The following is a 25111-nucleotide window of genomic DNA, read 5'->3' on the forward strand; positions in this document are numbered from 1 at the left end:
CTAATCATTCAGAGCGTCAGTTTCCTTATAGCAGGTATTCCCTGAAAGCCTGTCGAATGAATGAATGAAGTAGTGCATGAGTTCATATAATAACAGAGACACATTCATCAAGGAACAGAGATAGACCAACATGGGGATTGGCTTTGTTTGGAGCGGGGATAGGTCCAGGAAGGGCCAGGGATGGGCAAGTGAGGCTTCAGAGTTTACTCTGAAGATGAAATCCAAGTAAGGTTTAGAATGGTGAGCGTTGTAATCCTAGCACTCTGGGAGGCCGAGGCGGGCGGATTGCTCGAGGTCAGGAGTTCGAAACCAGCCTGAGCAAGAGCAAGACCCCATGTCTACTATAAATAGAAAGAAATTAATTGGCCAACTAAAATATATAGAAAAAATTAGCCGGGCATGGTGGCACATGCCTGTAGTCCCAGCTACTCAGGAGGCTGAGGCAGGAGGGTCTCTTGAGGTTGCTGTGAGCTAGGCTGACACCATGGCATTCACACTAGCCTGGGCAACAAAGTGAGACTGTCTCAAAAAAAAAAAAAAATGGTGAACGTGTATTTGTCCCCATAGAGAAGGGGCCGACAATCCAGTCTGTGAGAACGTGATTTACAAAATCCTCTAGGTCTGCTGTTCCCAGCCCCCGAGCCCCAGACTGCTACGGGCCACAGCCTGTTAGGGGTCAGGCCACAGAGCTCCACTGCCCCTCCCCCATCCATGGAATAATTGTCTTCCATGAAACCGGTCCCTGGTGCCAAAAAGGTTGGTGACCACTGCCATAGGTGATTGGGTCCGGGGCTAGTTTTGCCGCAAGCCCCCTTAATTTAAAAAGATCATCTCTAGGCCGGGCGCGGTGGCTCACGCCTGTAATCCTAGCTCTTGGGAGGCCGAGGCGGGCGGATTGCTCAAGGTCAGGAGTTCAAAACCAGCCTGAGCAAGAGCGAGACCCCGTCTCTACTATAAATAGAAAGAAACTAATTGGCCAACTGATATATATATATAAAAAATTAGCCGGGCATGGTGGCTCATGCCTGTAGTCCCAGCTACTCGGGAGGCTGAGGCAGGAGGATTGCTTGAGCCCAGGAGATTGAGGTTGCTGTGAGCTAGGCTGACGCCACGGCACTCACTCTAGCCTGGACAACAAAGCGAGACTCTGTCTCAAAAAAAAAAAAAAAAAAAAAAAAAGATCATCTCTAAACTTCTGTTTCTGTAGAAATCAACGATATTTAATAAAAAATCCCACTTACTAAAAGTGAACAACAGAAAGTCCCATATCGTGATGCTTTACAGAGGGAAGGGGGGGTGAGTGGGCAGTGAACTGAACCGGGCACGGGAAGGCCAGGGGGATCAGAGCGGGCTGGCCCTGCTCTTACTGTCCCATTTACAGATGAGGAAACTGAGGCTCAGGAGGTATATCTCACTCAGAAGACATCGCTGGTGCTTACCTCATGCCAGTCTGCTGTCCCGTGCGCGTGAGCCACGCAGTCACCTGGTCACTGCACAGACCCTTGTTGCCTCCTTACTTCGCCCCAGAGATGACAGGGATGCACCCACACTGGACCTGGGGCCTCACCTAGGGTGCCTTGGGGCCACAGAGCACCCCGGGCTGGGAGCCGCGGGATGGCAGCGGGCCAGGCCGAGAGTCTGAACAGCAGGGCCAGAGGGAGGCCCAGGATGTGCCTGGGCATGACTACGCCCCGCCCTTCTTTTCTCTTTTTTATCGTGGCCCAACTTCAGCGGCTAAATCTGGTCATGCGTTATGGAGCCCTGAAAGACAGTCTCGATCCTTGCGAGAAAAGGAAGGGAATAGCAAAACAGGGAAATAGATTTTGGGGGTTTGTTTTGTTTTTTCTAACAACATTGACTGAGACGAATGCACGTACCATAAAATTTACCCTTTTGGATTATTTAATATATAATGTCATGGTTTTTAGTATATTCAGAATTGCGCGGTTCTATCAATGCTATCTAATTTCAGAACATTTTCGTCGTCCCCAAAAGAAATCCCTGATCCTTTAGCAGTCGTCCCCCCTGCGCCCACCTTCCTCCCCCTGGCGGCCGCCGTGCGTCCCCACAGACGTGCCCATGAGGACAGCCCACGGACACGGGCGCACACAGTGCGCGCGTGTTCTTTCCTATCCGGCTCCTTTCACTTCACGTGACGTCTGCGAGGTCCGTCCCGCCGAAGCGAGAGGAGCTGGACAGTCGGTAGATTGACCGGTGAGCGATGGTTAAATGTCCTGAGCGCCCCCTGCGCGCCAGCCCCGGGGTCCAGCCCCGAATAAAACTGACTTCGAACTCTGCCCTGCGGGGGTTCTGGCCGGGAAGAGGGACTCTAAACCAAATGAATAAGTAAATTACTTATAATATCAGACCGTGGATGAGAGCTGAAGTGACGCCGAAAGGAGGGAGGGCGAAGAGCATGGACGTGACTTTGAACAGAGCGGTGCGCCCAGGCCTGGCCACCGGGACGTCCCGCCCAGCTGGACGCGGGTGACGGAGGTGAGGAGCAAAGCTGCACCACGACGTCTCCGGGCCCGCGCCGAGGTCCCGGCCCGCAGGTCTGTCCCCCGAGGCCGGGGACCTCGCCGGGCCCGTCCGCGCCGCGCGCCCGGCACGGTGGGCGACACGCAGCTGGCATTTCGCGCCGCGAGGCCGCCGCCCGCCTCTGGGCCAGCGCGGGGCGCGGGGCGCGGGGCCGCGGGCGCGGGGACACCGCCTGGGTCCCGCCCCGCCGCAGGCCCCGCCCCGCGCCGCCTGGCCCACCTCCCCGCGCCGCCGCCATTGGCCGCGCGCCGCCCTCGGGCGCGCACTTCCTGGCGGAGCCATGGCTGCGCTCCCCGCCGGCCCCGCGGCCCCGCCGCCCGGGCCCCGCCGCGCCGCCCGCCCGGCCCGCCCGGCCCCGCCGCCCGGGCGCCCCGCGCCGCGCCGGTAGCGCGCTCCCAGGTGGGCCTCCGCGCGCCCGCCCCGCGGCCGAGAGCCGGGCCGCCGCCGTCCGGGGCGCCGGGGCGGGGGCGGGCGGGGAGCGGAGCGTCCCGGCCCCCGCGAGCGAGCTCGGTCCCGCGGGGCCCTTTGTGCTTGGGTGGGGGCAGCGGGGCGGGCGGGGGGCGAGCGGAGCGCCGCGGCCTTGCGCCCGGGCCACCGCGGGGTGGGGAGTGCCGCTGCCCCCGCGGGCGGGACAGGTGCGGCCTGTGCGCCCGGCCCCCGCGCGCCCGCAGGTGAGTGTCCCGCCGTGGGCGCCGGCCTCGGGCGCGCCCCAGCGCCGCCTGCTCGCCGCGGGCTCGAGCCTGCCCGGCGGCCGTTGCGCCGGCGGTTCCGCCAGGGGGTGCCGGCCCCGAGCGAGCGGGTCCCCGGAGACCCGCCGGCGACACCGGGACGGTGAGTGTCGCCGGGCAGCCGTGTGGGTTTCGGCAGCCTGGCGTTTCCTGGAGCGCTGCGGCCGGGAAGGAGCGCGGGGAGGAGGCTCCCCGGGGACCCTCCCGGCCCGGACGTGGCCTCTGCGCCCATGTTTACCGGAAGACCTTTCCCGTGTAAGTTGGGGTCGCCACTGCGTTCGTGGGTGGCCTTGACCCTTCGCCTGCTTCCGAAAAGCACGGGAGGCGGCTGACACCCGGCGCGGGGAGCGGCAGCCCCAGGCCACTTCCCGGGGACAAAGGGAGGCGCCTACGCCGGGGACTGTCCGGAGATCTCGGCCTAGAAGAAAGCGCCGGCGTTGGCGTCGGAGGGCGAAACTGAGCCCTGGCGGCGGCCGAGGCTGGCGGAGAGAGAGAACACCTGCTGCTTCCTGCAGCGTGACCTTGGGCGAGCCCCCAGGCCACCGAGGGCGTGGGTGTCTCGCGGTGGAAGTGATGGTGGCACCTGTCTCAGAGGGTGGAATGAGGAAGTCAGGGGCGTGCAGTGGGCGCTGTTTGAGTGCTGGTTTTCTTCCCTTCCCTCTGGGCCTCCCCGCAGCCCAGGGGCACTCAGGAAGGGCCGGGGGTGGGAACAGCTTGTCATTGACACAAAGTTGCTAGTTTGTCAAGAGAAATCTAGCTGTCCCTTCCTCCCCCCACACACACACCAGAGTTGCACGGGCTGGACTGTGCCTGCGTCCATTCTTCCCATGGGAGCACCGGCGCCCCCTCCCTGTGTCCCCCATTATCTTAGAACAGTGCTGACTTGTCACATTGTGCTTTATTAGCAAGGGCTGTTTGTTCCGTAGGTGACACATTGACTCTTTTCCTGAACTCAGGTAGCAGGGGAAAGAATTCCTCTTTGAAACCTCAGTCCCAGTATGTGACTTGTGCTGACACTTCATCCTTCCTGTGTGTGTCCCCCCAAACTCTAACCAACCCTCCGCCCCCAAGCCTAGCTATGTGCTGGTGGTGAGTTGGGTAGCAAATGCCTGGTGCACCAGCCCATTGTATGGATTTGACCATGAGGTTCAGAGAGGTTAACACACTTGCTCAAGTTCATGTTCAAGGCAAGGCCTTTAGGCCCCAGCAGAGGTTTCCTGCCTGAGGGCTTTTTTTTTTTTTAATGGTGGTAGAAGCTAAGGGTTTAAAGGTTGGAATCCAAACTCTGCCAGTTCCTAGCTTGCAGTGCTGTGCAAGTTACTTCTCTTCTCTGCTATCAGCACCCTCCTCATAAAATGAGACGGTAATAGCGCCAGCCCCATGGGGCTGCAGTAGGGATTAAATGAGTGAAGACAGGGAAAAGCACTTAGGGCAGTTGTCTAGGTTTGAAAGCATGGTACTCTCGAGGACTGGGCCTCATCCGGTACTGTGCCGTGGGGAAGGGCCTAGGATTTGAAGCTGGACACACCCAGGTTGTAAGTCTCAGCCATTCACTAGCTCTGTAACCGCGAGAGACCAACACCCTCACCCGTGCAGTGGGCTGAGGGACATCAGCCCGGCCAAGTATCTGTGAGGGTTAAATGAGACGGGATGTGAGGTCCCTTAGCTTGGTCCCAGGGCCGTAGCTTGTCATAACCTTGATCTAGCCAAAAGAGCTGGTTCAGATTAAGAATCAAAAGGTAGTGGCCGGGCGCGGTGGCTCATGCCTGTAATCCTAGCATTCTGGGAGGCCGAGGCGGGCGGATTGCTCGAGGTCAGGAGTTCAAAACCAGCCTGAGCAAGAGCGAGACCCCGTCTCTACTATAAATAGAAAGAAATTATTGGCCAACTAATATATATATATAGAAAAAAAAAAATTAGCCGGGCATGGTGGCGCATGCCTGTAGTCCCAGCTACTTGGGAGGCTGAGGCAGGAGGATCGCTTGAGCCCAGGAGTCGGAGGCTGCTGTGAGCGAGGCTGACACCACGGACCACGGCACTCACTCTAGCCTGGGCAACAAAGCAAGACTCTGTCTCAAAAAAAAAAAAAAGGTAGTTACAGGGACGTGAGCTTTAATGACATGATGTTGGGAGGTTTCCGACGCCGGACCCGAGTGAAAGGTTCTATCCAATTCTCACAACCCAGGGCTCAGACACACAGCATAAAAGAGACCTTTGTGGTGCACTGTCCTCCCCCTTCCCTCCATGTGACCGTTCTCACTCTCGTTGTCCTTGCTATCTGCCAGCAGGGCCTGAGCTCAGTGCATGACCTCGGGCTGTGGCTGCACGCTCAGGAATCCCGTTCTCCTTGCAGGGCTGCGACCCCTTTTGCGATGGAGGGAAGCAGGCAGACTCGGGTGTCTCGGCCGTGCAGGATCAGCGAGTCGTCAAAGGTCTGTGAGCATTCGCTTTGCTTTTCATCTTTTTTTCCCATGGCAGGATAAGCTGAGGGCTCAGAGGCTGGGATCCCGGCGCTGCCAGTTGCTGGCGTGTAGGGCCGCGCAAGCGCCGCTCCGCCTCACCTGCCACCTGTCCCGGCTGCCTAAGAAGCCACGTTGTGTTTCTGGCTAACGCGTTTCTCACCCGTTTCTCACCGCCCTTCCTGTCGTTGTTAGTCTCCTTAACCACCCGGAGAGGCAGAGACAGGGCGGGAGGGGAAAGTGTCATAAAATCAGAGAGAGTGGGGACGCGCAAGGGACAGTAGAGGCACTGTGGCCAGACGTCTTTAGTTTTCAGTGTGACATTCCAGAGCCGCCTCTGTGGCACAGTTAAGCTCGTTTATTCTGCGCGTCCGCCCTAAGAGGTGGGTGACATGGGGAAAGAGCCATGGGGGGGTTTCTTTCCCTGCTTGGAGGCTCAAAACCTCCAAGGGACGTGTTCATTGAAAATCCAGCCTTCGGCCGGGCGACACCTGTAATCCCAGCACTCTGGGAGGCCGAGGCAGACGGATTGCTCGAGGTCAGGACTTGGAAACCAGCCTGAGCAAGAGTGAGACCCCGTCTCTACTATAAATAGAAAGAAATTAATTGGCCAACTAATATATATAGAAAAAATTAGCCAGGTGTGGTGGCGCATGCCTGTAGTCCCAGCTGCTTGGGAGGCTGAGGCAGGAGGATCGCTTGAGCCCAGGAGTTGGAGGTTGCTGCGAGCGAGGCTGATGCCATGGTACTCACTTTAGCCTGGGCAGCAAAGCGAGACTCTGTCTCAAAAAAAAGGAAAAGAAAATCCAACCTTCGACCTTATGGTGGGACAACTTACCATGTCTATCTGGATGTTATTTTTTTTATTATTATTTTTTTTTTTTTTTTGAGACAGAGTATCGCTTTGTGCCTGGGCTAGAGTGCCGTGGCATCAGCCTAGCTCACAGCAACCTCGAACTCCTGGGCTCAAGCGATCCTCCTGCCTCAGCCTCCCGAGTCGCTGGGACTACAGGCATGCGCCACCATGCCCGGCTCATTTTTTTCTATGTATTTTTAGTTGGCCGATTAATTTCTTTCTATTTTTAGTAGAGACGGGGTCTCGCTCTTGCTCAGGCTGGTCTCGAACTCCTGACCTCTAGTGATCTTCCCGCCTCGGCCTCCCAGAGTGCTGGGATGACAGGCGTGAGCCACTGCGCCCGGCTGTATACCCAGATGTTAAGGGCCTGGAGTCCTTGTCCCTGGTCATGACGCTCTGGGACCCTGAGAGCAAGTGAGGGTGGGTTCCCCAGGTCCAGGCTACCATGGGATCGACCATGTGGCAACATACACGCCTGGCCCCACCCGGACCTGCAAACTAAGAGCTGAGAGCAGGAACCGGCCCTTCAGCAAACTCCCTGCGGTGATTCGGAGCAGTGTACGCCTGTCTCCTCGTTATAAACATTAATAATGCCCGCTTTTCTTTAAACGTGTCCCTTTTGGGGATCAAATTTTATAGTCGCCTTAAATGGCGCATTCTCGAGGAGGGTGATATCGGCCCGCGGGCAGGTGCGAATCGGTTCTTGGAGGTGCGGAAAGAAGTTAACTCTTTTCATATTTGCAGAGCGCAGCTATGCACGCGGTACCCAGGCGGACGCTCAGTGCATCCGTGGTGCTAAAGTTTTGTTGGGGGACTCGTGGGGGGAGATACGCCAAAAGGTTTCTTGGGGGGGGGTGATAAAGCGCTGCCTTAGGTAGAGGGAGGGGGTTGCAGCTAGCCCCCCAGGTTTGGGAAGAAGGGCAAAGAGGTTCTACAGATGTGCGTAAAAGAAAAGCCGCCTGTCGTCTTCAAGAGAGGTCGGCTCTCCCGGGAAGGGATCTCCTCTATTTCCGTTCGAGTTTGCTCTGCAGGCTCCTGCCAAGCCCTGCTTTGTGCAGCGAAAGCCCAGAAAGGTCCCCTGCTCTCTGAAAGGAGCTTTGTTTGGGAACTTGGCTGCGAAGACAGTGTCGCTTTCTAAGTTTGATAGCGCCGGGAATCTCTGTCCCCCGTGCCAGATTCAGAGTTTGCTACTCTCTGAGTGGAGGCGCCGGGGGGGGTACGGTCTCTATCCGTTGGTTTGATTGTGCTCACAGCAACCTCAAACTCCTGGGCTCAAGTGATCCTCCTGCCTCAGCCTCCCGAGTAGCTGGGACTACAGGCGTGCGACACCATGCCCAGCTAATTTTTTTATATATATATATATTAGTTGGGCAATTAATTTCTTTCTATTTACAGTAGAGACGGGGTCTCAACTCTTGCTCAGGCTGGTTTCAAACTCCTGACCTCAAGCGATCCTCCCGCCTCGGCCTCCCAGAGTGCTAGGATGACAGGCGTGAGCCACCGAGGCCACGTTCCTGACTTTTTATTTCAAGCAGTGCCCACACCTGCCTCTGGGACTCGCCCACCTTGCCCCTTGCAGCGTGGTGGCGGGTGGCGCACTCTCGGCATGGGGGAGTCTTCCTGCTGTGGGGGCCCGTTTCGGTTGCTGGGTTCTTATCTCACGCGTGAGACCCCGCACCTGCCTTCTCTCCCGTGTCAGCCTGGCCACCTGCGTTCCTTCCTCCCCACCCCTCGGCCTTTCATGGGATCAAGCCACTAGAGTAGGGAATGAAGCTCACGCCTGGCCTCCCGGCACTGGAGGCCGAGGCAGGAGGACCGCTCGAGGTCAGGAGTTTGAGACCAACCTGAGCAAGAGCGAGACCCCGTCTCTACTAAAAATAGAAAGAAATTAATCGGCCAACTAATATATATAGAAAAAATTAGCCGGGCGTGGTGGCGCGTGCCTGTAGTCCCAGCTACTCGGGAGGCTGAGGCAGGAGGATCGCTTGAGCCCAGGAGTCTACCACACTTCACACACAGTAGATTGCCTTTATCCCTGGCAGTAGCGGGTGAGGCAACAGGAGGTTGCTGTGAGCTAGGCTGATGCCACGACACTTGAGTCCAGGCAACAGGGTGAGACTCTGTCTCAAAAAAAATAAATAAATAAAGGTAGGAAATCAAGGATTAGCACCATCAGAGAATATTAGGGATGGGTGCTTCTAAATCTCCCGAAATTCTGAAACTGTTACAGTGTCCCTTTCAAATGGGAGGGTGACGTTTGTGTGGTTTTTGAAAGTCGTTGTCTGTGCGGCTGTGCTAACGCAGGAGAAACAGGTTGCAGCCGAGACCCAGGTGCAGGGCTGGTCCTGCCTGCTTAGTATGGGGACCTGGTTTTGGAAACAACGGCTGCTCTTTTCCCCCCCTGGAGCGGGCTCGCCCGAGCAGATGGCTCTGCGGCAGCTGGAGTCCGGCCCTTCCCTGCTCCCACCCCAGGCCCTTTCCCTTTCTCTGCGAGGCAGCCAGAGGGGCCGGGCTGGGCGAGGAGCTACCTGCTTCTCGGGCTGCTGAACCTTTGCCGTGGCAGCGTGTAATTTCCTTCCTCCTGTCCCTCCGCGCCAGGGAGGGGGCCGGACCACTCCTGCTTAATTAGCAGCCAGAAAGGAGGCCAGCCCGGTGCTGTCTGGGAGTGAGCAGAATAAACAGAGGTGTCCGCAGGGGAGACCTTGGAGAGCCGGCCCGTGGCGGAGTGTAAGCAGGCCTGGGCCCCTGGACTCGGAAGGGAAGGGACCATTAGGTGCCACCTGTCTGGCAGCCGCCCCGGGTTGCGAGGACATTGCCCAGATCTGTGGCGTGGCCGGGGCGGTGGCGTTGGGATTGGCTGGACGTGGAAGGGGCTTGGGGAAATAGTTTCTCAATGACACGTGCAGCAGCAGCAGTTGAGCAGATTTGAAAGGGAAGGAAAAAAAATACTAAGACCCGCTGTTGTCAGACATATGTCGAGAAGTAGTAGTTTATAAGAATTCAGGGAAGGGGCTGGGCGCGGTGGCTCACGCCTGTAATCCCAGCTCCGAGGTGGGAGGATCGCTTGAGTCCGGGAGTTTGAGACCAGCCTGGACAACGTAGTGAGACCCTGTCTCTACCAGTCAGAAAATTTTTTAAAAAATTAGCCAAGCGTGGTGACGAGCACCTGTAGTCCCAGCTACTCGGGAGGCTGAGGTAGGAGGATGGCTTGAGCCCAGGAGTAGGAGGTTGCAGTGAGCTGTGAGGGCGCCACTGCACTCCAGCCCGAGCGACAGAACCAGTCTCAAAAAAAAAAAAAAAAAAATTTCAGGAGGTGCCTGCCAGCCACACAGCTGCTGGCACCTAACAAGCCACAAGCTTATTAGGTCAGTTTTCCCCTCCCTCCCCCCACCTTTCCCCTTTCCAGCCTTAACACCCAGCCAGTTCTTTGCCTCAGTGGCCCTTGACCAGACCGGCTACCTGCATGGTGTTTTTGAATGGTCTCTTTCTCCCGATGTTGAGTTTCCTTGTCTGTTTGCATCGTGCAATGAATAAACAAAGCGGTGCCGGCATCCCGACGGCAGGGCTAGCTAGTCCTCCCAGGGCTCAGAGACGCTAGTCTGGGCCTGGTAGATCTTCGTGTCCTCGAAAGCCCGCGGCAGGCACGTAGCGCTCAGTGAGTGTCCGCCAACCCGGATGTATTGAATTAATTAATCACAGCGAATATTCACATTAATTAAGGTGTCGATTCCAGTACAGCGTGGTGATTGAGGGCTCGGGCCCTGGCTTCAGGCCTAGGCTCAAACCCTGCGGGACTCTGGGCGTGTTCCTTGGTCTCTCTGAACCTCAGTTTTCCTCTTCTGGGAATGGGGGTCACAGCATGTTCCCTGGGAGGGCTGTTGTGGTGCCCGAGTGGGAGTGCGTGCCCAGCGTGTGCGGCACGCGTGACCTGCGGGAAGAAGACGGTAGTCCCCGCGCTTCACACGCGGTAGATTTCCTTTATCCCTGGCAGTGGCGGGTGAAGCCACGTTTCTCAAAGCGGGATCCCCAGGGCACCTTAGTCCAGGTATGTCAGGTGTCTGGGACCCGCCACCCCCGTGGACTGAGCAGCAGAACCTGCGGGGCAGGTGGCACAGGGGCCCACCTGCTCCCTGGGGTTACGTGCACCAAGCCACCTTGCTCAGAGCACAGCCCCAGCGGGGTTGACAGTCACGACAGCCAGCACCTCTCCAGCTCTGCTTGGGCCCGGCTCTGGGCCACGTTCCGTCTCAGTCACCTCCCAAAGCCACGTGGTCGGTGCCCACATCCTCACTTGCGAGACGAGGAAAGGGAGGCCCCCAGGGCGGCCGAGGCCGAGCCGAGGCTGCACAGCTGGGAAGTGGCGGCGGCGCCGAGGGGGTTGAGACCCAGGTCCCGGCCGCTTTTGGAGGCCACTCCCCGAGCGCCTCCACAGCCCGAACCGGACGGCGTTCCCGGCCTCTCTGTCGTGACCTGTGGTTGCAAAGAGAGAAAGAGGGAGAGGGGGGAGGAGAGGAGAAAGAAGGGAAGCTTTTAGGAATTCTGTTTATAAAGAAGGAAGAGGAGAGGGGGAGAGAAAGAAAGGTTTTAGGACTTGTATTTGTTAGAAAAGAAGAAAGGAAAAACCATAACGTGCAATACATGCACACGCACAGAAACGCCTTTGCTTCCTGTGGTGCCCTCCCCCTCAGCAGCTCAGTTCCTGTTCTCTTTTACTCCGTTTCACTTAAAATGCAGGTCAAAGCTGGGCGCGGTGGCTCACGCCTGTGATCCTAGCACTCTGGGAGGCCGAGGCGGGTGTATTGTTGCTTGAGGTCAGGAGTTCGAAACCAGCCTGAGCAAGAGCGAGACCCCGTCTCTATTGTAAAAATAGAGAGAAATTAATTGGCCAACTAATATATATAGAAAAAATTAGCCGGGCATGGTGGCGCATGCCTGTAGTCCCAGCTACTCGGGAGGCTGAGGTGGGAGGATCGCTTGAGCCCAGGAGTTTGAGGTTGCTGTGAGCTAGGCTGACGCCACGGCACTCACTCTAGCCTGGGCAACAGAGTGAGACTCTGTCTCAAAAAAAATAATAAAATAAAATGAAATGCTGGCCGAGGATGGGCGCAGTGGCTCACGTCTGTGCTCTTAACCCTTTGGGAGGCTGAGGTGGGAGGATCGCTTGAGGCCAGAAGTTGGAGGTTGCAGTGAGCTAGGCTGACGCCACGGCACTCACTCTAGCCTGGGCCACAAAGCGAGACTCTGTCTCAAAAAAAAAAAAAAGTTAAAAAATAAATAAAATAAAATGAAATGCTGGCCGAGGCGGGGTGCGGTGGCTCACGCCTGTGCTCTTAACCCTTTGGGAGGCTGAGGCGGGAGGATCGCTTGAGGCCAGGAGTAGGAGGTTGCAGTGAGCTGCCTGTGCTCTTAACCCTTTGGGAGGCTGAGGCGGGAGGATCGCTTGAGGCCGGGAGTAGGAGGTTGCAGTGAGCCGCGATTGCGCCACTGCGCTCCAGCCTGGACAGCGGAGGGAGGACCCCCCCAACCCCACCCTCAGGATAAAGTAAAGTAAGAACCCGCGGTCGGGCCCCACCGGGCTGGGCCCTCCCGCTGACGCGCCTCCCCCGCCGCAGGTGTACCGCCGGGCCGACCACGCGGGCACGGTGCTGCAGCGGCTCAACGAGCAGCGCCTGCGCGGCCTCTTCTGCGACGTGGTGCTGGTGGCGGACGAGCAGCGGGTGCCGGCCCACCGCAACCTGCTGGCCGTGTGCAGCGACTACTTCAACTCCATGTTCACGCTGGGCATGCGGGAGGCCTTCCAGAAGGAGGTGCAGCTGGTGGGCGCCTCCTACGCGGGGCTCAAGGCGGTGGTGGACTTCCTGTACGGCGGCGACCTGGCGCTGGACGGCGGCAACATCGACTACGTGCTGGAGACGGCGCACCTGCTGCAGGTCTGGACGGTGGTGGACTTCTGCTGCGACTACCTGGAGCAGGAGGTGAGCGAGGACAACTACCTGTACCTGCAGGAGCTGGCCTCCATCTACAGCCTCAAGCGGCTGGACGCCTTCATCGACGGCTTCGTGCTGGGCCGCTTCGGCACGCTGTCCTTCACACCCGACTTCCTGCAGAGCGTGTCCCTGCAGAAGCTGTGCGCCTACCTGGCCAGCAGCGAGGTGCAGCGGGAGTGCGAGCACGACCTGCTGCAGGCGGCGCTGCAGTGGCTCACGCAGCAGCCCGGGCGGGAGGCCCACGCCCGCCAGGTGCTGGAGAACATCCACTTCCCGCTCATCCCCAAGAACGACCTGCTGCACCGCGTGAAGCCCGCCGTGTGCGCGCTGCTGCCCCGGGAGGCGGGCTGCGGGGGCTTCATCGAGGAGGCCGTGCGCTACCACAACAGCCTGGCGGCCCAGCCCGTCCTGCAGACCGCGCGCACGGCGCTGCGCACCAACGAGGAGCGCCTGCTGTTCGTGGGCGGCGAGGTCTCCGAGCGGTGTCTGGAGCTCAGCGACGACACCTGCTACCTGGACGCCAGGAGCGAGCAGTGGGTCAAGGAGACGCCCCTGCCGGCCCGGCGGAGCCACCACTGCGTCGCCGTGCTGGGCGGCTTCATCTTTGTCGCGGGCGGCAGCTTCTCCCGGGACAACGGAGGGGACGCGGCCTCCAGTCTTCTTTATAGGTATGACCCCCGCTGTAAACAGTGGATCAAGGTGAGATTAAAGCCGGATTCTTTCTTTACTCTTGAGGCCTCTCTCGCCGCCCCCCGAACCTAAGCCCTGACTTGACCTCCCCTTCCTCCTCTCGGGCCGCGCCCGGCCTGCTTGGGCGCCGGGCGTGGCGGCAGAGGTCGCGACTCCCGCCCTCCCCCTCCCCCTCCTGCTCCCCCTCCCCCGGGACACACCTGGCCAGGGGTGGCAGGGCCGGTCCCCCATGGAGCTGTCTCTCCGCCAGGGTGGGAGCGTCCCGGGTTCCCGCCGTCTGATGACGGAAGCCACCAGCCGCACCAGCCGCACTCGGCGGTGGAGCCCTTGAAGTGCGGCCGGTGCCGTTCCCGACTTTATTTCATTTTAACTGATTGGCGCATAAATGGCCGCCGCGCGGGGCTCGTGGCTGCAGCGTCCGACGGCACCGGTCGAGAGGTTCGAGCCGTTGTTCGAACAGTGTCCTCCCCCCGTGTCTCGGGGTCTCCACTGGGCCCCCCTCTCCTGGAGAGGCTCTGGGAGCTAGAATCGCTCAAGGGGGCCGCAGGGGCTCGCAGCCGGCCCGCGGGCAGGCGGGCGGCCTGACTCTGGGAGGAGCGGGGACCCACCCGACCTCAGGCGTGAGGTCGCGTCCGTGCCGGAGCTGCGGGATCCCGGGGCCTTGCCCTCTCCCGGTGTCAGGCTCTTCCCCTGGGAGAGCGTGCGGCACGTGGCCTAGAGTCCGGGGCGGTGAGGCTCACGCCCGGCCGTCTCGGTCTTTACACGCGCACCTCGCTGCTGTTTTTCACTTCATCGGTGTTTTTCTGAGCTCAAAACTCGGTTGCAATGGAGTCCAGGTGCCCTTTGGATTTTATTCCCCCAAATCTAAAACCTCCCTCCGAGCTCAGTCTCGGCACCAGCGTGAGCCCGTCCTCCTCCCGGGCTCCTCCTCCCGGGCTCCGGCGCAGCGGCCGCCACAGGCCGGGCCTCCCTCGGGACCGTGTCCGCAGTGTGTGCTGCTTGGGTTCGTTTAAAAAAAAAAAAAAAGTTGGGTTTTCCACTTTTTGATTTCTCATGAATGCCACTTTCTGCTCTGTTGACACGGGTGGCGATCAGCATTTAACTTTTTAAGAATGTCTTGGCTGGGCGCGGTGGCTCACGCCTGTCATCCTAGCACTCTGGGAGGCCACGGCGGGAGGATCGCTCAAGGTCAGGAGTTCCAGACCAGCCTGAGCAAGAGCAAGGCCGCATCTCTACTAAAAACAGAAAGAAATTATCTGGACAACTAAAAAATATATATATATGTGTATATATATATATCAAAAGGTGGGCATGGCGGCTCACATGCCTGTAGTCCCAGCTATTCGGGAGGCTGAGGCAGGAGGATAGCTCGAGCCCAGGAGTCTGAGGTTGCTGTGAGCTAGGCTGACGCCACGGCTCTCACTCTAGCCCGGGCAACAAGAGTGAGACTCTGTCTCAGGAAAAAAAAACCAAAAAACTTTTAAAAAATATCTGATGGGGGACGGGGAAATATGAATTTTTGTTTGAGCGATTGTGAACCTCACATCCCGCGGAATTCTAGTCCGCAGGGTCGGCCCTGTGACCGGGCGCGTCCGGGGAGCCATGTGTCTCCATCCCCTTCCTGGGGGTGCAGGGTGTCTCGGGAAACCCCCAGGGGCTCTGAGAAGTCCCCCCCCGGAAGGACCCCCGTTTGCTCCTGTGTCACTGCCCCTCGCCCCCCCACGCCGGCCTGGCCGCCGCCCCGCCCTCCCGGGCCTGGGGGTCAGCAGACCCACGTGGGAGAGCGCGCGGTGCCCGGCGCCACCTGGGTGGGGGACGGGAAGGCACAGGTGTCTCCTCTCCGCAGGTGGCCTCCATGAACCAGCGCCGCGTGGATTTCTACCTCGCCTCCATCGAAGACATGCTGGTGGCCGTCGGGGGCCGGAACGAGAACGGAGCGCTGTCGTCGGTAGAGACGTACAGTCCCAAGACGGACTCCTGGTCCTACGTGGCCGGCCTGCCCAGGTGACCGGGGTGGGCTCCGTGGCAGGCTGTTCTGAAGGGGGGGGCGTTGTTTTCCGGGGGACGGAGTTCACTTGCGTCCGCTGCGCTCCCTGGGCATCTCGGCCTCCCAGCCCAGGGAAAAGGTCTCCTGGCTCATCGGCCGAGGGTCGTTAGGAGAGGCTGGGGGGGGGACTGTGGCGGTGAAGAGCCACCTCTGGCTTCAGACTGAATGCAAGAGCCGCCTCTGCCACCAAGCTGCACCCACAGCTGCCCAGTCTGTCCCGTTCCCTGACGCCCGAGGGTGCATGCCGGGCGCAGATGGGGCGGTTGACCCCAGGGTCTCCCCGAGTTTGGGGACAGACGCCCAAAGTGGTGGGGCGTGTCTGTCCCAGACCTAAGACACAGAGAGAGTGTCTGCAGCCCGCACATGCTTGACTTCCCCCTCTGTAGCGCGGGGCGGTAGGAACCGCTGCCCCAGAGCACTTGCGGGAAGCCCTGGCATGGCTCCGTGCACACAGGGTGTGCTCCGGGCTCAGTGGCTCTTGCTCTCCCCGGTCCTCCCGTCCTCCCGGTGTGCATTGATTGAGCGTCTGTTGCCGCCACGGGGGTAGCGGGAGGTGCGCGCCATTTATCTGACGGGCTCCCTGTTGCTGCCCCCGAAAGCACGCTTCCTGAACCGCTCGTGCTGCGGGACACATGCAGGAGTCTTGAGGACTTTGTCCCCAAGAGTTAGAAGAGTGTACGGGGTAAGCGCCCGTGTTTTGAAGTCGTGGTTGAGGCGAGAATCCCAGCTCCTCCGATTCCCGGATGACTACCGTGTTTCCCCAAAAATAAGACGGGGTATTACGTTTCTTTTTCCTCAAGAAGACACCCCAGGGCTTATTCTCAGGGATTGTGTTATTAAGTGCAGTACAACCATCTACAGTTATTCAAATACAGTTAAGTTGTCGTGTTCTGGAACATCATCCTCACTCTCCAAACCCCGAATTCCATCCTGAATTTCTTGCGACTCTATTTCCTTTAGAACCCTTGGCCCCAGTCTGTCTTGTCGAGCCATAGAGCTCTCACGGGGCGGATGAGAAGGGCTGCTCGTCTCCTTTCCCGCTCCACGACGACATGCACGGGTCGTGCAGACGCGCTGCGCAGCCACGCCCGTCACTAGGGCTTATTTTCGGGGTGGGGCTTCTATTGCGCACATGCTTAGAAATCCTGCCAGGGCTTATCTTATGGGTAGGGCTTATTTTCGGGGAAACACGGTACCTTCCCAGAGAGGTTCCAGGAGGCCAGTGGATTAATGCCATGACACCTGTTATTAGACGATTTGACGGTCTTCATAGTAGCTGCTGATTGCTGTGTGACCCTGGCCAGGTGCTTTATGTAATGTCCCTTGATACCACAGTCACCTGCTGGGGCAGGCGTGGGCCGTCTCTGTAACTTACCCTCTGACCCAGGAGGCCAGTGGGTGGGGCGGGGCAGTGGTGTGGATTCTGGCCACGTCCCAGGCTACCCAGGGCCCGTGATCTCCCTACACCCAGGTGCTCTGCCATCCCATTTCATAGATGGGCAAGTGAAGCTTCATGACAGTGCCAAGAACGTCCGCTGTCGTCCCTTTCTCTGGGCCAGCCCTGTGATCGATGTGCCTTAAACACCACAACAACCGTGCTATTATATTGTCTTTCTAAAAGGGTTGTAGGAGGCCATGCGTGGTGGCTCACGCCTGTAATCCTAGCACTCTGGGAGGCCAAGCTGGGGGGGGGTCGCTCAAGGTCAGGAGTTTGAAACCAGCCTGAGCAAGAGCGAGACCCCATCTCTACTAAAGATAGACAGAAATTAATTGGCCAATTAATATATATTTATAGAAAATATCAGCCAGACATGGTGGCGCATGCCTGTAGTCCCAGCTACTCGGGAGGCTGAGGCAGGAGGATTGCTTGAGCCCCAGGAGTCGGAGGTTGCTGTGAGCCAGGCTGATGCCACGGCACTCTCGCTCGGGCAACAGGGTGAGACTCTGTCTCAAACAAATAATCATAAATAAAATAAAAGCATTGTAGGAGTTGGAACACACACACAACCCATGATGCTGTCGTCCTGAGTGCATGCATGTCCCACGTTTGTTTGATTCGCTTACTCGTATCTTTTTTCATTTATTGGCTTGTTTGTACGTTGGGGCCTCCATGAACCCACGGCCCAGCCCCGGAGCCCGGACATTGAAGGGTCGCTCTGTCTGCCCTGGGAGTGTGCTTCTGTGATGGCAGCTTCAAATGCTTTGCCCTCCTGTCCCCTGCCTCCCGGCTAAGCAACCACTACCCTGAATTTCATGACAGTGTTCCATTGGCTTTTTTTAAACCCTTGTTTGCACTCCGCCCCCCTCTTTCAATAGACGTCAGTTTTTACAGCAGTTTTGGGTTTGCAAAAAATGGAGCGGGAAGTACAGAGAGTTCCTGTTACTAACTTGCGTTGCGTCTGTGTCCTACAAGTGTCGCTGCAGTTTGTCACAAGTGATGAACCAGTAGTGATACATTATTATTTTGTTTTGAGACAGAGTCTCCCTCTGTTGCTTGGGCTAGAGTGCCCTGGCGTCAGCCTCGCTCACAGCAACCTCCAACTCCTGGGCTCAAGCGATCCTCCTGCCTCAGCCTCCCGAGTAGCTGGGACTACAGGCATGTGCCACCATGCCCGGCTAAGTTTTTCTATATATTTTTAGTTGGCCAATTAACTTCTTTCTATTTTCGGTAGAGACGGGGGTCTCGCTCTTGCTCAGGCTGGCTTCGAACTCCTGACCTTGAGCGATCCGCCCACCTCAGCCTCCCAGAGAGCTAGGATGACAGGCGTGAGCCACTGCACCCAGCCGATAACATTATTATTTACTAAAGTCCCTGGTTTACATCAGGGTTCACGCTGTTGCATGGTTCTGTGGGTTTTGGCAAATGCATAATGACACGTGTCCACCATTACAGTGTCCTACAGAATAGTTTTGGGGCCCTAAAAAAATCCCTCTTGCTGTCCCTTGTTCACCTCACATCCTCTGCCCTGGCATCCACTGATTTATTTTTGCTGTCTGTGTAGTTTTCCTTTTCCCAGAACATTGTCACAGTTAGCATTGCATCGTATGTTCTGTTTTCTCTCTGATCTGTAATTGGATCGGTCCCACGTGCATGCCTAAGCAGCATATCGTTCTAGTTGTGTTCAGCCGTTGTGGGAAGGGTGACGGCCCTGTGATTATACCCATTTCCCGGATGGGACAGTGGAGGTTGAGAGAAGGGCAGAGCTGGGGTTCTAGCCCAGGTGGCCTGACTGCAAAGCTGCCCCCCTGTACCTGCCTGGCCACTTCCTGTCTGATGACAGCTGCCATCCTCCCCAAAGTGTTGGTGGGGAGTGGGGCGCCTGCTGCCTGTGTCACCTCCTCACGTCCCCCCAGGAGGGCAGACTGCACCCGTCTTGCAGGAGGAGGCAGCTGAGGCCCAGGCTGAGCCCCGCCCCGCCCCGCCCGTCGTTCTCTCCGCAGGTTCACATACGGCCACGCGGGCACCATCTACAAGGACTTCGTGTACATCTCGGGGGGCCACGACTACCAGATCGGCCCGTACCGCAAGAACCTGCTGTGCTACGACCACCGCACGGACGTGTGGGAGGAGCGGCGGCCCATGACCACGGCGCGCGGCTGGCACAGCATGTGCAGCCTGGGCGACAGCATCTACTCCATCGGGGGCAGCGACGACAACGTGGAGTCCATGGAGCGCTTCGACGTGCTGGGCGTGGAGGCCTACAGCCCGCAGTGCAACCAGTGGACCCGCGTGGCGCCGCTGCTGCACGCCAACAGCGAGTCGGGCGTGGCCGTGTGGCAGGGCCGCATCTACATCCTGGGCGGCTACAGCTGGGAGAGCACCGCCTTCTCCAAGACCGTGCAGGTGTACGACCGCGAGGCCAACAAGTGGAGCAGGGGCGTCGACCTGCCCAAGGCCATCGCCGGCGTGTCGGCCTGCGTCTGCGCCCTGAAGCCGCGGCTGGAGGACAAGAAGAAGAAGGGCAAGGGCAAGCGGCACCAGGACCGGGGCCAGTGACCTTGGGGTCACCGCCAGGCCGGCAGCCCCTGCTCACGCCCCCGGGCGACATCATGTACTACTTAGCAGCCTTCTTTTTTTTTTTTTTTTTTTTTTAACTTTTATGATTCCTGGTATTTCTATGATATCACAGTGACCGATTAAACATGACGTGGAACTTTGCATATCTTGCCTGAGTAATTAAAACCCCGGGCCCAGGCAGCGAAGAACCTTCACCCTCCGTCCTCCCTGGGCCTGTCCCCCCTCACCGTCCCCCCCAGGCGGTCGCCGGCACCACGGGCGACGTGAAGACGTGTGCAGCGATAAACAGAGCCTCGACGCCCGGTGCAAGCCGCCCCAGACCCGGCGGAGCTTTTAAAAATAACAGGTTCCCCGGGAGCCGAGGTGCAGCCAGTTCTTGGGGTCCGAAGCGTCAGCGCGTCTGGGAGCCGCTGGCGAGGTCGGGTGTGTTTTATAAGTGAGGGCGCGGAGACGCCGCCCCCCAAGAGGGTGAGTGAGTGGCCGGGGGTCACGCCGCTCCCTGGCAGGTGAGACACGGGGACTCCCTCCCTGCCCAGGACGCTGTTCCCAGGGGTCCGTGTCAGGTGAACGTCGATCCGAATGACCCCAGTGTTCCCGGGTCGGTGATCTTCCCGAATTCTAATAAAGGTCATAGGTAGCCAAGAAAGAAAGACAAAAGGCATGAAGCTCTTTATAAACGTTATTCTGTAATTTGTGCTTTTTTTTTTACCCTCTTTTGTTGTTTTTGTTTTTTTCCTGAACACGCTGTCTCTTATAGCGCTGATGTACCTACCGAGCTCCCAAATGTATGTCCCTTTTCAAGAAAGGACAAGTGAACACTGCGGAATTTGCTGTTGTTTTCCACGAGCCTTTCTCTGAGATGCCGTTGAAGGCTCCTGCTCAGATGAGCGCCTGTTGGTCCCTAAGAAGGTCGCTGGCCGTCTCCCCGACTCCAGCAGTGGGTCCTGGTCCCAGTCATCTGCTACTACTAGGTAGCTGCGTGCCACCAAGGCACATTCTTCAGCAAGTCCCGATCTGTTCCCTCCGCTCCTTGGGCGGCAGGGGTAGAGTGAGGGGAGAGAATGTCTGGGCTCCCGTCAGGGCAGAGGGGCTTTCTAGATAAGCGTGCTGGGCGCCCCCTTTCCAGATGGGTAACCGCCCCATACCGACTCCTCGCGCAAGTTCCTAGAACGGCTGTCGCTATTGCATGACCTTAGCTGTCGCGCGGCTGCCCACGCCCGGGTGCAACGCAGAGTCCCCTGGGAGCGTAGGACTGGGATCAGTTTCAGTCTCGAGCCAGGGAAAGCATGAACGATCTGGACCTCGGCAAAGATCTGATTGCAGAGGCGAGAAGACGGCAAGATGTCTTGTTGACGTGGATGTTAGAATGAGACAATCTCGGTGAGCACCGATTCCCGTCTCTTTTGCGTGTTTGCTGCACTTCCTTGCCGTGTCTTTTCAAGGCTGGCTGTGGTTTTCATGGGTCTGTGTTTGCAGTTATCCAGGAGAGATGAGGAGCGGTTTTGGGGTTGAAAGCTTCAACGCCCTAGTTCCCACCCTCTCTCTACTGCTGGTTAGGTGCGCAGTCTACCTGTTTAGCTAGTTACTTGCATGTGCAAGCCTCTAGAGGCTAGCAAAATGTTGAGAGGTTCTGCAAAGCATACAAACAAACCAAAAAGCTGCAAACTCTCCTTGGAGCCCTATAACAACACTCCAGCGTGTTAAAGGCTCTGGGAAGTCCTGCATTCATTGTAAGCCTTCCATCAACCTGGTGGTTCCAAACTTCTTGGAGCCTGAAACTCTTTTTTTTGTCTCATTGTCTAGTCCAAGGGTCCTCAAACTTTTTAAACAGGGGGCCAGTTCACTGTCCCTCAGACCACTAGAGGGCCGGACTATAGTTTAAAAAAAAAAAAAAAAACTATGAACAAATTCCTACGCATACTGCACATATCTTATTTTGAAGCCAAAAAACAAACGGGCAAAAACACCCACATGTGGCCTGTGGCCCCTGGGCTGTAGTTTGAGGACGCCTGGTTCTAGTCCCAGAACTCCACAAAACAAGTTTTTTTTGTTTGTTTGTTTGTTTTTGGTTTTTTTTTGAGACAGAGTCTCGCTTTCTTGCCTAGGCTAGAGTGAGTGCCATGGCGTCAGCCTAGCTCACAGCAACCTCAAACTCCTGGGCTCAAGCCATCCTCCTGCCTCAGCCTCCCAAGTAGCTGGGACTACAGGCACGAGCCACCATGCCCGGCTGATTTTTATATTATATATATTAGTTGGCCAATTAATTTCTTTCTATTTTTATGGTAGAGACGGGGTCTCGCTCAGGCTGGTTTTGAACTCCTGACCTTGAGCAATCCGCCCGCCTCGGCCTCCCAGAGTGCTAGGATTACAGGCGTGAGCCACCGCGCCCGGCCACACAAAACAAGTTTTGCAGAACTTCTGGACACTTTGGGATTGCTCACCCTCATCTTCCTCCGGGAAAGGTTTTATTACTTGAAGACCCTTCAGACAGCACAGTGTGGTGTGGCGTTTGTGGGCTGCCCTCCCCCGCTCAGCCCAGGCCATGGACAAACCGGTGGTTCTTCAGCCAGCATCTAGGGGCAGGCCGGGGAGAACAGATAAAGTCTGGGTGATTTGAGGAACAGGATGGCTTTGACCTTGGAGAGAGGGGAGCCACTGATTCTTAGCCTAAGCCAGCTCTTGCTACGTCCTGCTCCTGGGACTTGTCCCTAGATACGTGTGAAGCGCCGGCCTCTATTCTGATTTTCTTGTACCTGGTGCAGTACATACGGCGGCGCCCTGCGCCTTGTATTTTGTGATCTCTCCTGACGCTATTCATTTGCAGCCTGTGATTTACACGGCTTCGGATCTAATATTAATGAGGATGAGAATGCTCCTTTAAAGGGAAGATGGACGGGTGAGTTCTGTCTCGTGGACCAGCTCCCAATAGTCGGTGGTGGCCATGCGGAAAGGTTTTCGGGCTTGCTGGAGTCCACGGGCGGGCCCAGGGGAGCCACGGGGTGGCCCCTGGGCCAGGTTTTCGTTACCCGTGTTTTCAGGTTGGAAACTCACTCTGACGTGCAGGCCAGCTAAAAATGGAAGAAAGTGGCTTTGAACTTGGGTGGGCGGGGCTCGGGGCCGCAGTCTGGCGGGTGGCTGTCTGACTGCACGCCCACGGCCGCGTGGTTTCGCGCTGCAGCGAGAAAGGCTCGAGTTTGGTCGTCCCAGATGCAAACGGTTGCCTTTGGGTTGTTAAAACTGTCAGAGCTCCAAGCTGTTCCCTTGGACTTCGACAACACCTGGATTTTTTTTGTGTTGTTGTTGTTGTTAATCTTTCAAAATACGTATGGCAGGCTTTTATGTAGGTTTGGATTTTTTCTGATTTTTTAAAGAATGAAAAGAGTTTAAACTTCCTAGTAGTTGTAGGTTTGGGGTTAGGTCCCCCTGGCCCAAGTTGGAACCCTGTTTGCTGAAAGACGTAAGCTTGACGGCAGCAGGGAGGGAGGGTAGAAAGCTGAACGACCTTGTCGCTTGTACTGGTCCTTCTGCTGCTGAGAATATCCACGGATTTTCTTTTCAACCTGCGTGTACTTGGCACTCAGCTGGTATTCTCAACATTCTGCCATTTTTGGAAGGCTACCAGGTAGGACTTCTGAGAGACCCTGATCTGAGCAGGGCCGCGTGTGAATTCTGGATGTCCCTCCCCGCACCCCCTGCATGGCAAGGTGACCACATGGTGACTTAGTAGAGACCCCGAAGCTAACCTTACTAACTGGGAGTTTAGTTTTGGGGGTGGGAACCCAAACGCCGAGGGGAATTGGGGTCCTCTTCTGGGGTCCGGGGTCCTACTCTGTGAGTTTGGATACAGAGTACTTTGTCCCCTAAGCCAAGAGTGACCTTTCAGTGATGTGTAGCAGTGTGGGACGCGAAGGGACCCCTGCGGGCCCTCCCCCGGGCCCTGGCAGCGTTACCGACCGCCGCGCTTTCCCCCGGGCCTCCGTGGTGCGGCAGCGCCCACGGGCCCTGCGGCTCCCCGAGCTAGCGGGTAGGCTCGCGGCCCACTGGTGTCCCCATCCTGGAGGGGCGGCCGCAGCTGAGGTTGGGGCCTGCTGGCGTCCCCGTGGATTCCGAGTGTCCCCGGAGGGAGGAAGGGGTGGGGGTGTCGCCCCGGCCGCCGGGATAAACCCTGGAGCGCCTCACCTGTGCATCTGCCAAGCCCGGCAGTTTTTAGAGTTTTTTGAAATGTTTTGATACTTTTTGATACAATTTGCTAATAGCCGTTTTGTAGGATGCCTGCCCGGGTTTCCACCTGACCCCCCGCCCTGCCTCCAGCCCCCTGATGTGAGCCGGACGGCCAGTGTCCTGCGGGCAGCGCCGGGGCCCCCCTCACCTGGCTTTCTGTCTCGGATCTTGCCCCTGTCCGCGGCCGATCTGACAGAGCTCTGGAAGGGCGCGAGGTCACTCTCGGCCCGTGGGCGCGACTGTCTTAGGCCCCCGGTTGATTTGCCAAGGGGACGCCTTCGCAGCCCCCCGAGAGGCTCAGTGCCTCTCCCCAAGCTCCTACCTCAGCGGTGCCCAGAGCTGGGACGCCCGAGGGCTGGCCCACGGCTCCCCTTTCCCTCACGGGCCATTTCTCCACCCAGGCACGGCTGGGGCCCCGGGCCCTGGTCCACGCCCATCCGGTCTGTCTTTCTTTCTTTTTTTTTTTTTTTTTATTTCAGCATATTATGGGGGTACAGATTTTAAGGTTTCAATAAATGCCCTTTCGTTCTTTCTTTTAAATAGATATTAACACAGAACCTGTAAAAGCTGAGACCGCAATCCATTCTTGCACTTTATAGAGTCGTTGTCTATAGAGGTGGTTCATTTCTTCTTCTTCTTTTTTTTTTTTTAACATGAACAGAATTTGTGGCTTCTGAGGGTGTTTGGGGGTCCCGAGAAATTGTCCATTGGTTGCCTTAGTTAAAAAGAGTGGAATGAATGTACAAATCTCGGTGGTGGAGGGGCACAGGGGAACAAACCCTTCCTTGTCTGTTTTATTTGAGAAAAGAGACTCCACCTTTTCAAAGCTGCTCGAAGTCGTCTGTACAGGTAAAGAAGAGTAAACGTCCTTTGGATCAGACAAGGGCGGCCCCCTTTCAAAATCAGTGAGATATTTGACGATTGAGTATTTCGTTTGGTACGTTCTGGCTACTAATGTTACTGAAATCTGTAATTGTGTGTCTCTTTTCATTTGTTGCTTTTCTATTTGTAATTTTATGACATTCACAATTTTTATGTCTTACCTCTTTTTAATTAATTTTCTGCATGTTGCTTTTTTTTTTCACCTTCGTTTTTAATTCCATACAGAGTATTCAATTCTTGAAACACATTAAAATAATTTGCCTGCAAGTGTATGGTTTATAATTAATATTCCGAGTCTTGTGTGGTTATTGTAAATATCTCTGGTCCAATTTTCTCTGCCCATATGAGAAAGAACACCTTGCACGTTGAGGCCAAATATAATTTGGAAATTAACCGGACTTTGTCTTAGGCGCTTTGATTCTGCTTTCATCGTGCTTCTAATTACTATATTTTGCCAGGAATTTCATTCAGACCCTTGACGGCTGCACTAAGTCCCCTTGACCTTAAATGAAACTATTTGCTTAAATTTGTGTCAATGGGGGTAATTCGATTAGAAAAGAAACCAAGGAAAACATATCTTATGGCAAGCAATTTTGTTATCTTTTATTAGAAAAATGCTAATGGCATTTCTATGAGACCTGAAAAGAAGAGGGCGGGTCCCTGCCTGGCTGGGGCTTTGCAA

The 25111-nt window shown here is 56.9% G+C and overlaps 1 protein-coding gene across 3 annotated transcripts; it reads left to right on the top strand.

Annotated features, from left to right (window-relative positions):
- The first annotated feature begins 2864 nt into the window (after window positions 1-2864).
- On the top strand, window positions 2865-24696 carry KLHL36 (kelch like family member 36). 3 transcript variants are annotated; one of them, XM_075995830.1, is made up of 5 exons: window positions 2865-2940; window positions 5623-5701; window positions 12197-13270; window positions 15108-15265; window positions 18750-24696. In XM_075995830.1, the coding sequence occupies exons 2-5, from the start codon at window positions 5642-5644 to the stop codon at window positions 19303-19305; spliced, it is 1848 nt and encodes a 615-aa protein (XP_075851945.1). In that variant the 5' UTR covers window positions 2865-2940; window positions 5623-5641; the 3' UTR covers window positions 19306-24696. The 3 variants fall into 3 exon arrangements, with proteins under 3 accessions (XP_075851945.1, XP_075851944.1, XP_075851943.1); XM_075995829.1 differs by lacking the exon at window positions 2865-2940 and adding an exon at window positions 3182-3372; XM_075995828.1 differs by lacking the exon at window positions 2865-2940 and having other exon boundaries at window positions 3403-5701.
- The last annotated feature ends 415 nt before the right edge of the window (window positions 24697-25111 follow it).

Source organism: Microcebus murinus, chromosome 20 (genome assembly GCF_040939455.1).
Source record: "Microcebus murinus isolate Inina chromosome 20, M.murinus_Inina_mat1.0, whole genome shotgun sequence".
Classification (NCBI taxonomy): domain Eukaryota; kingdom Metazoa; phylum Chordata; class Mammalia; order Primates; family Cheirogaleidae; genus Microcebus; species Microcebus murinus.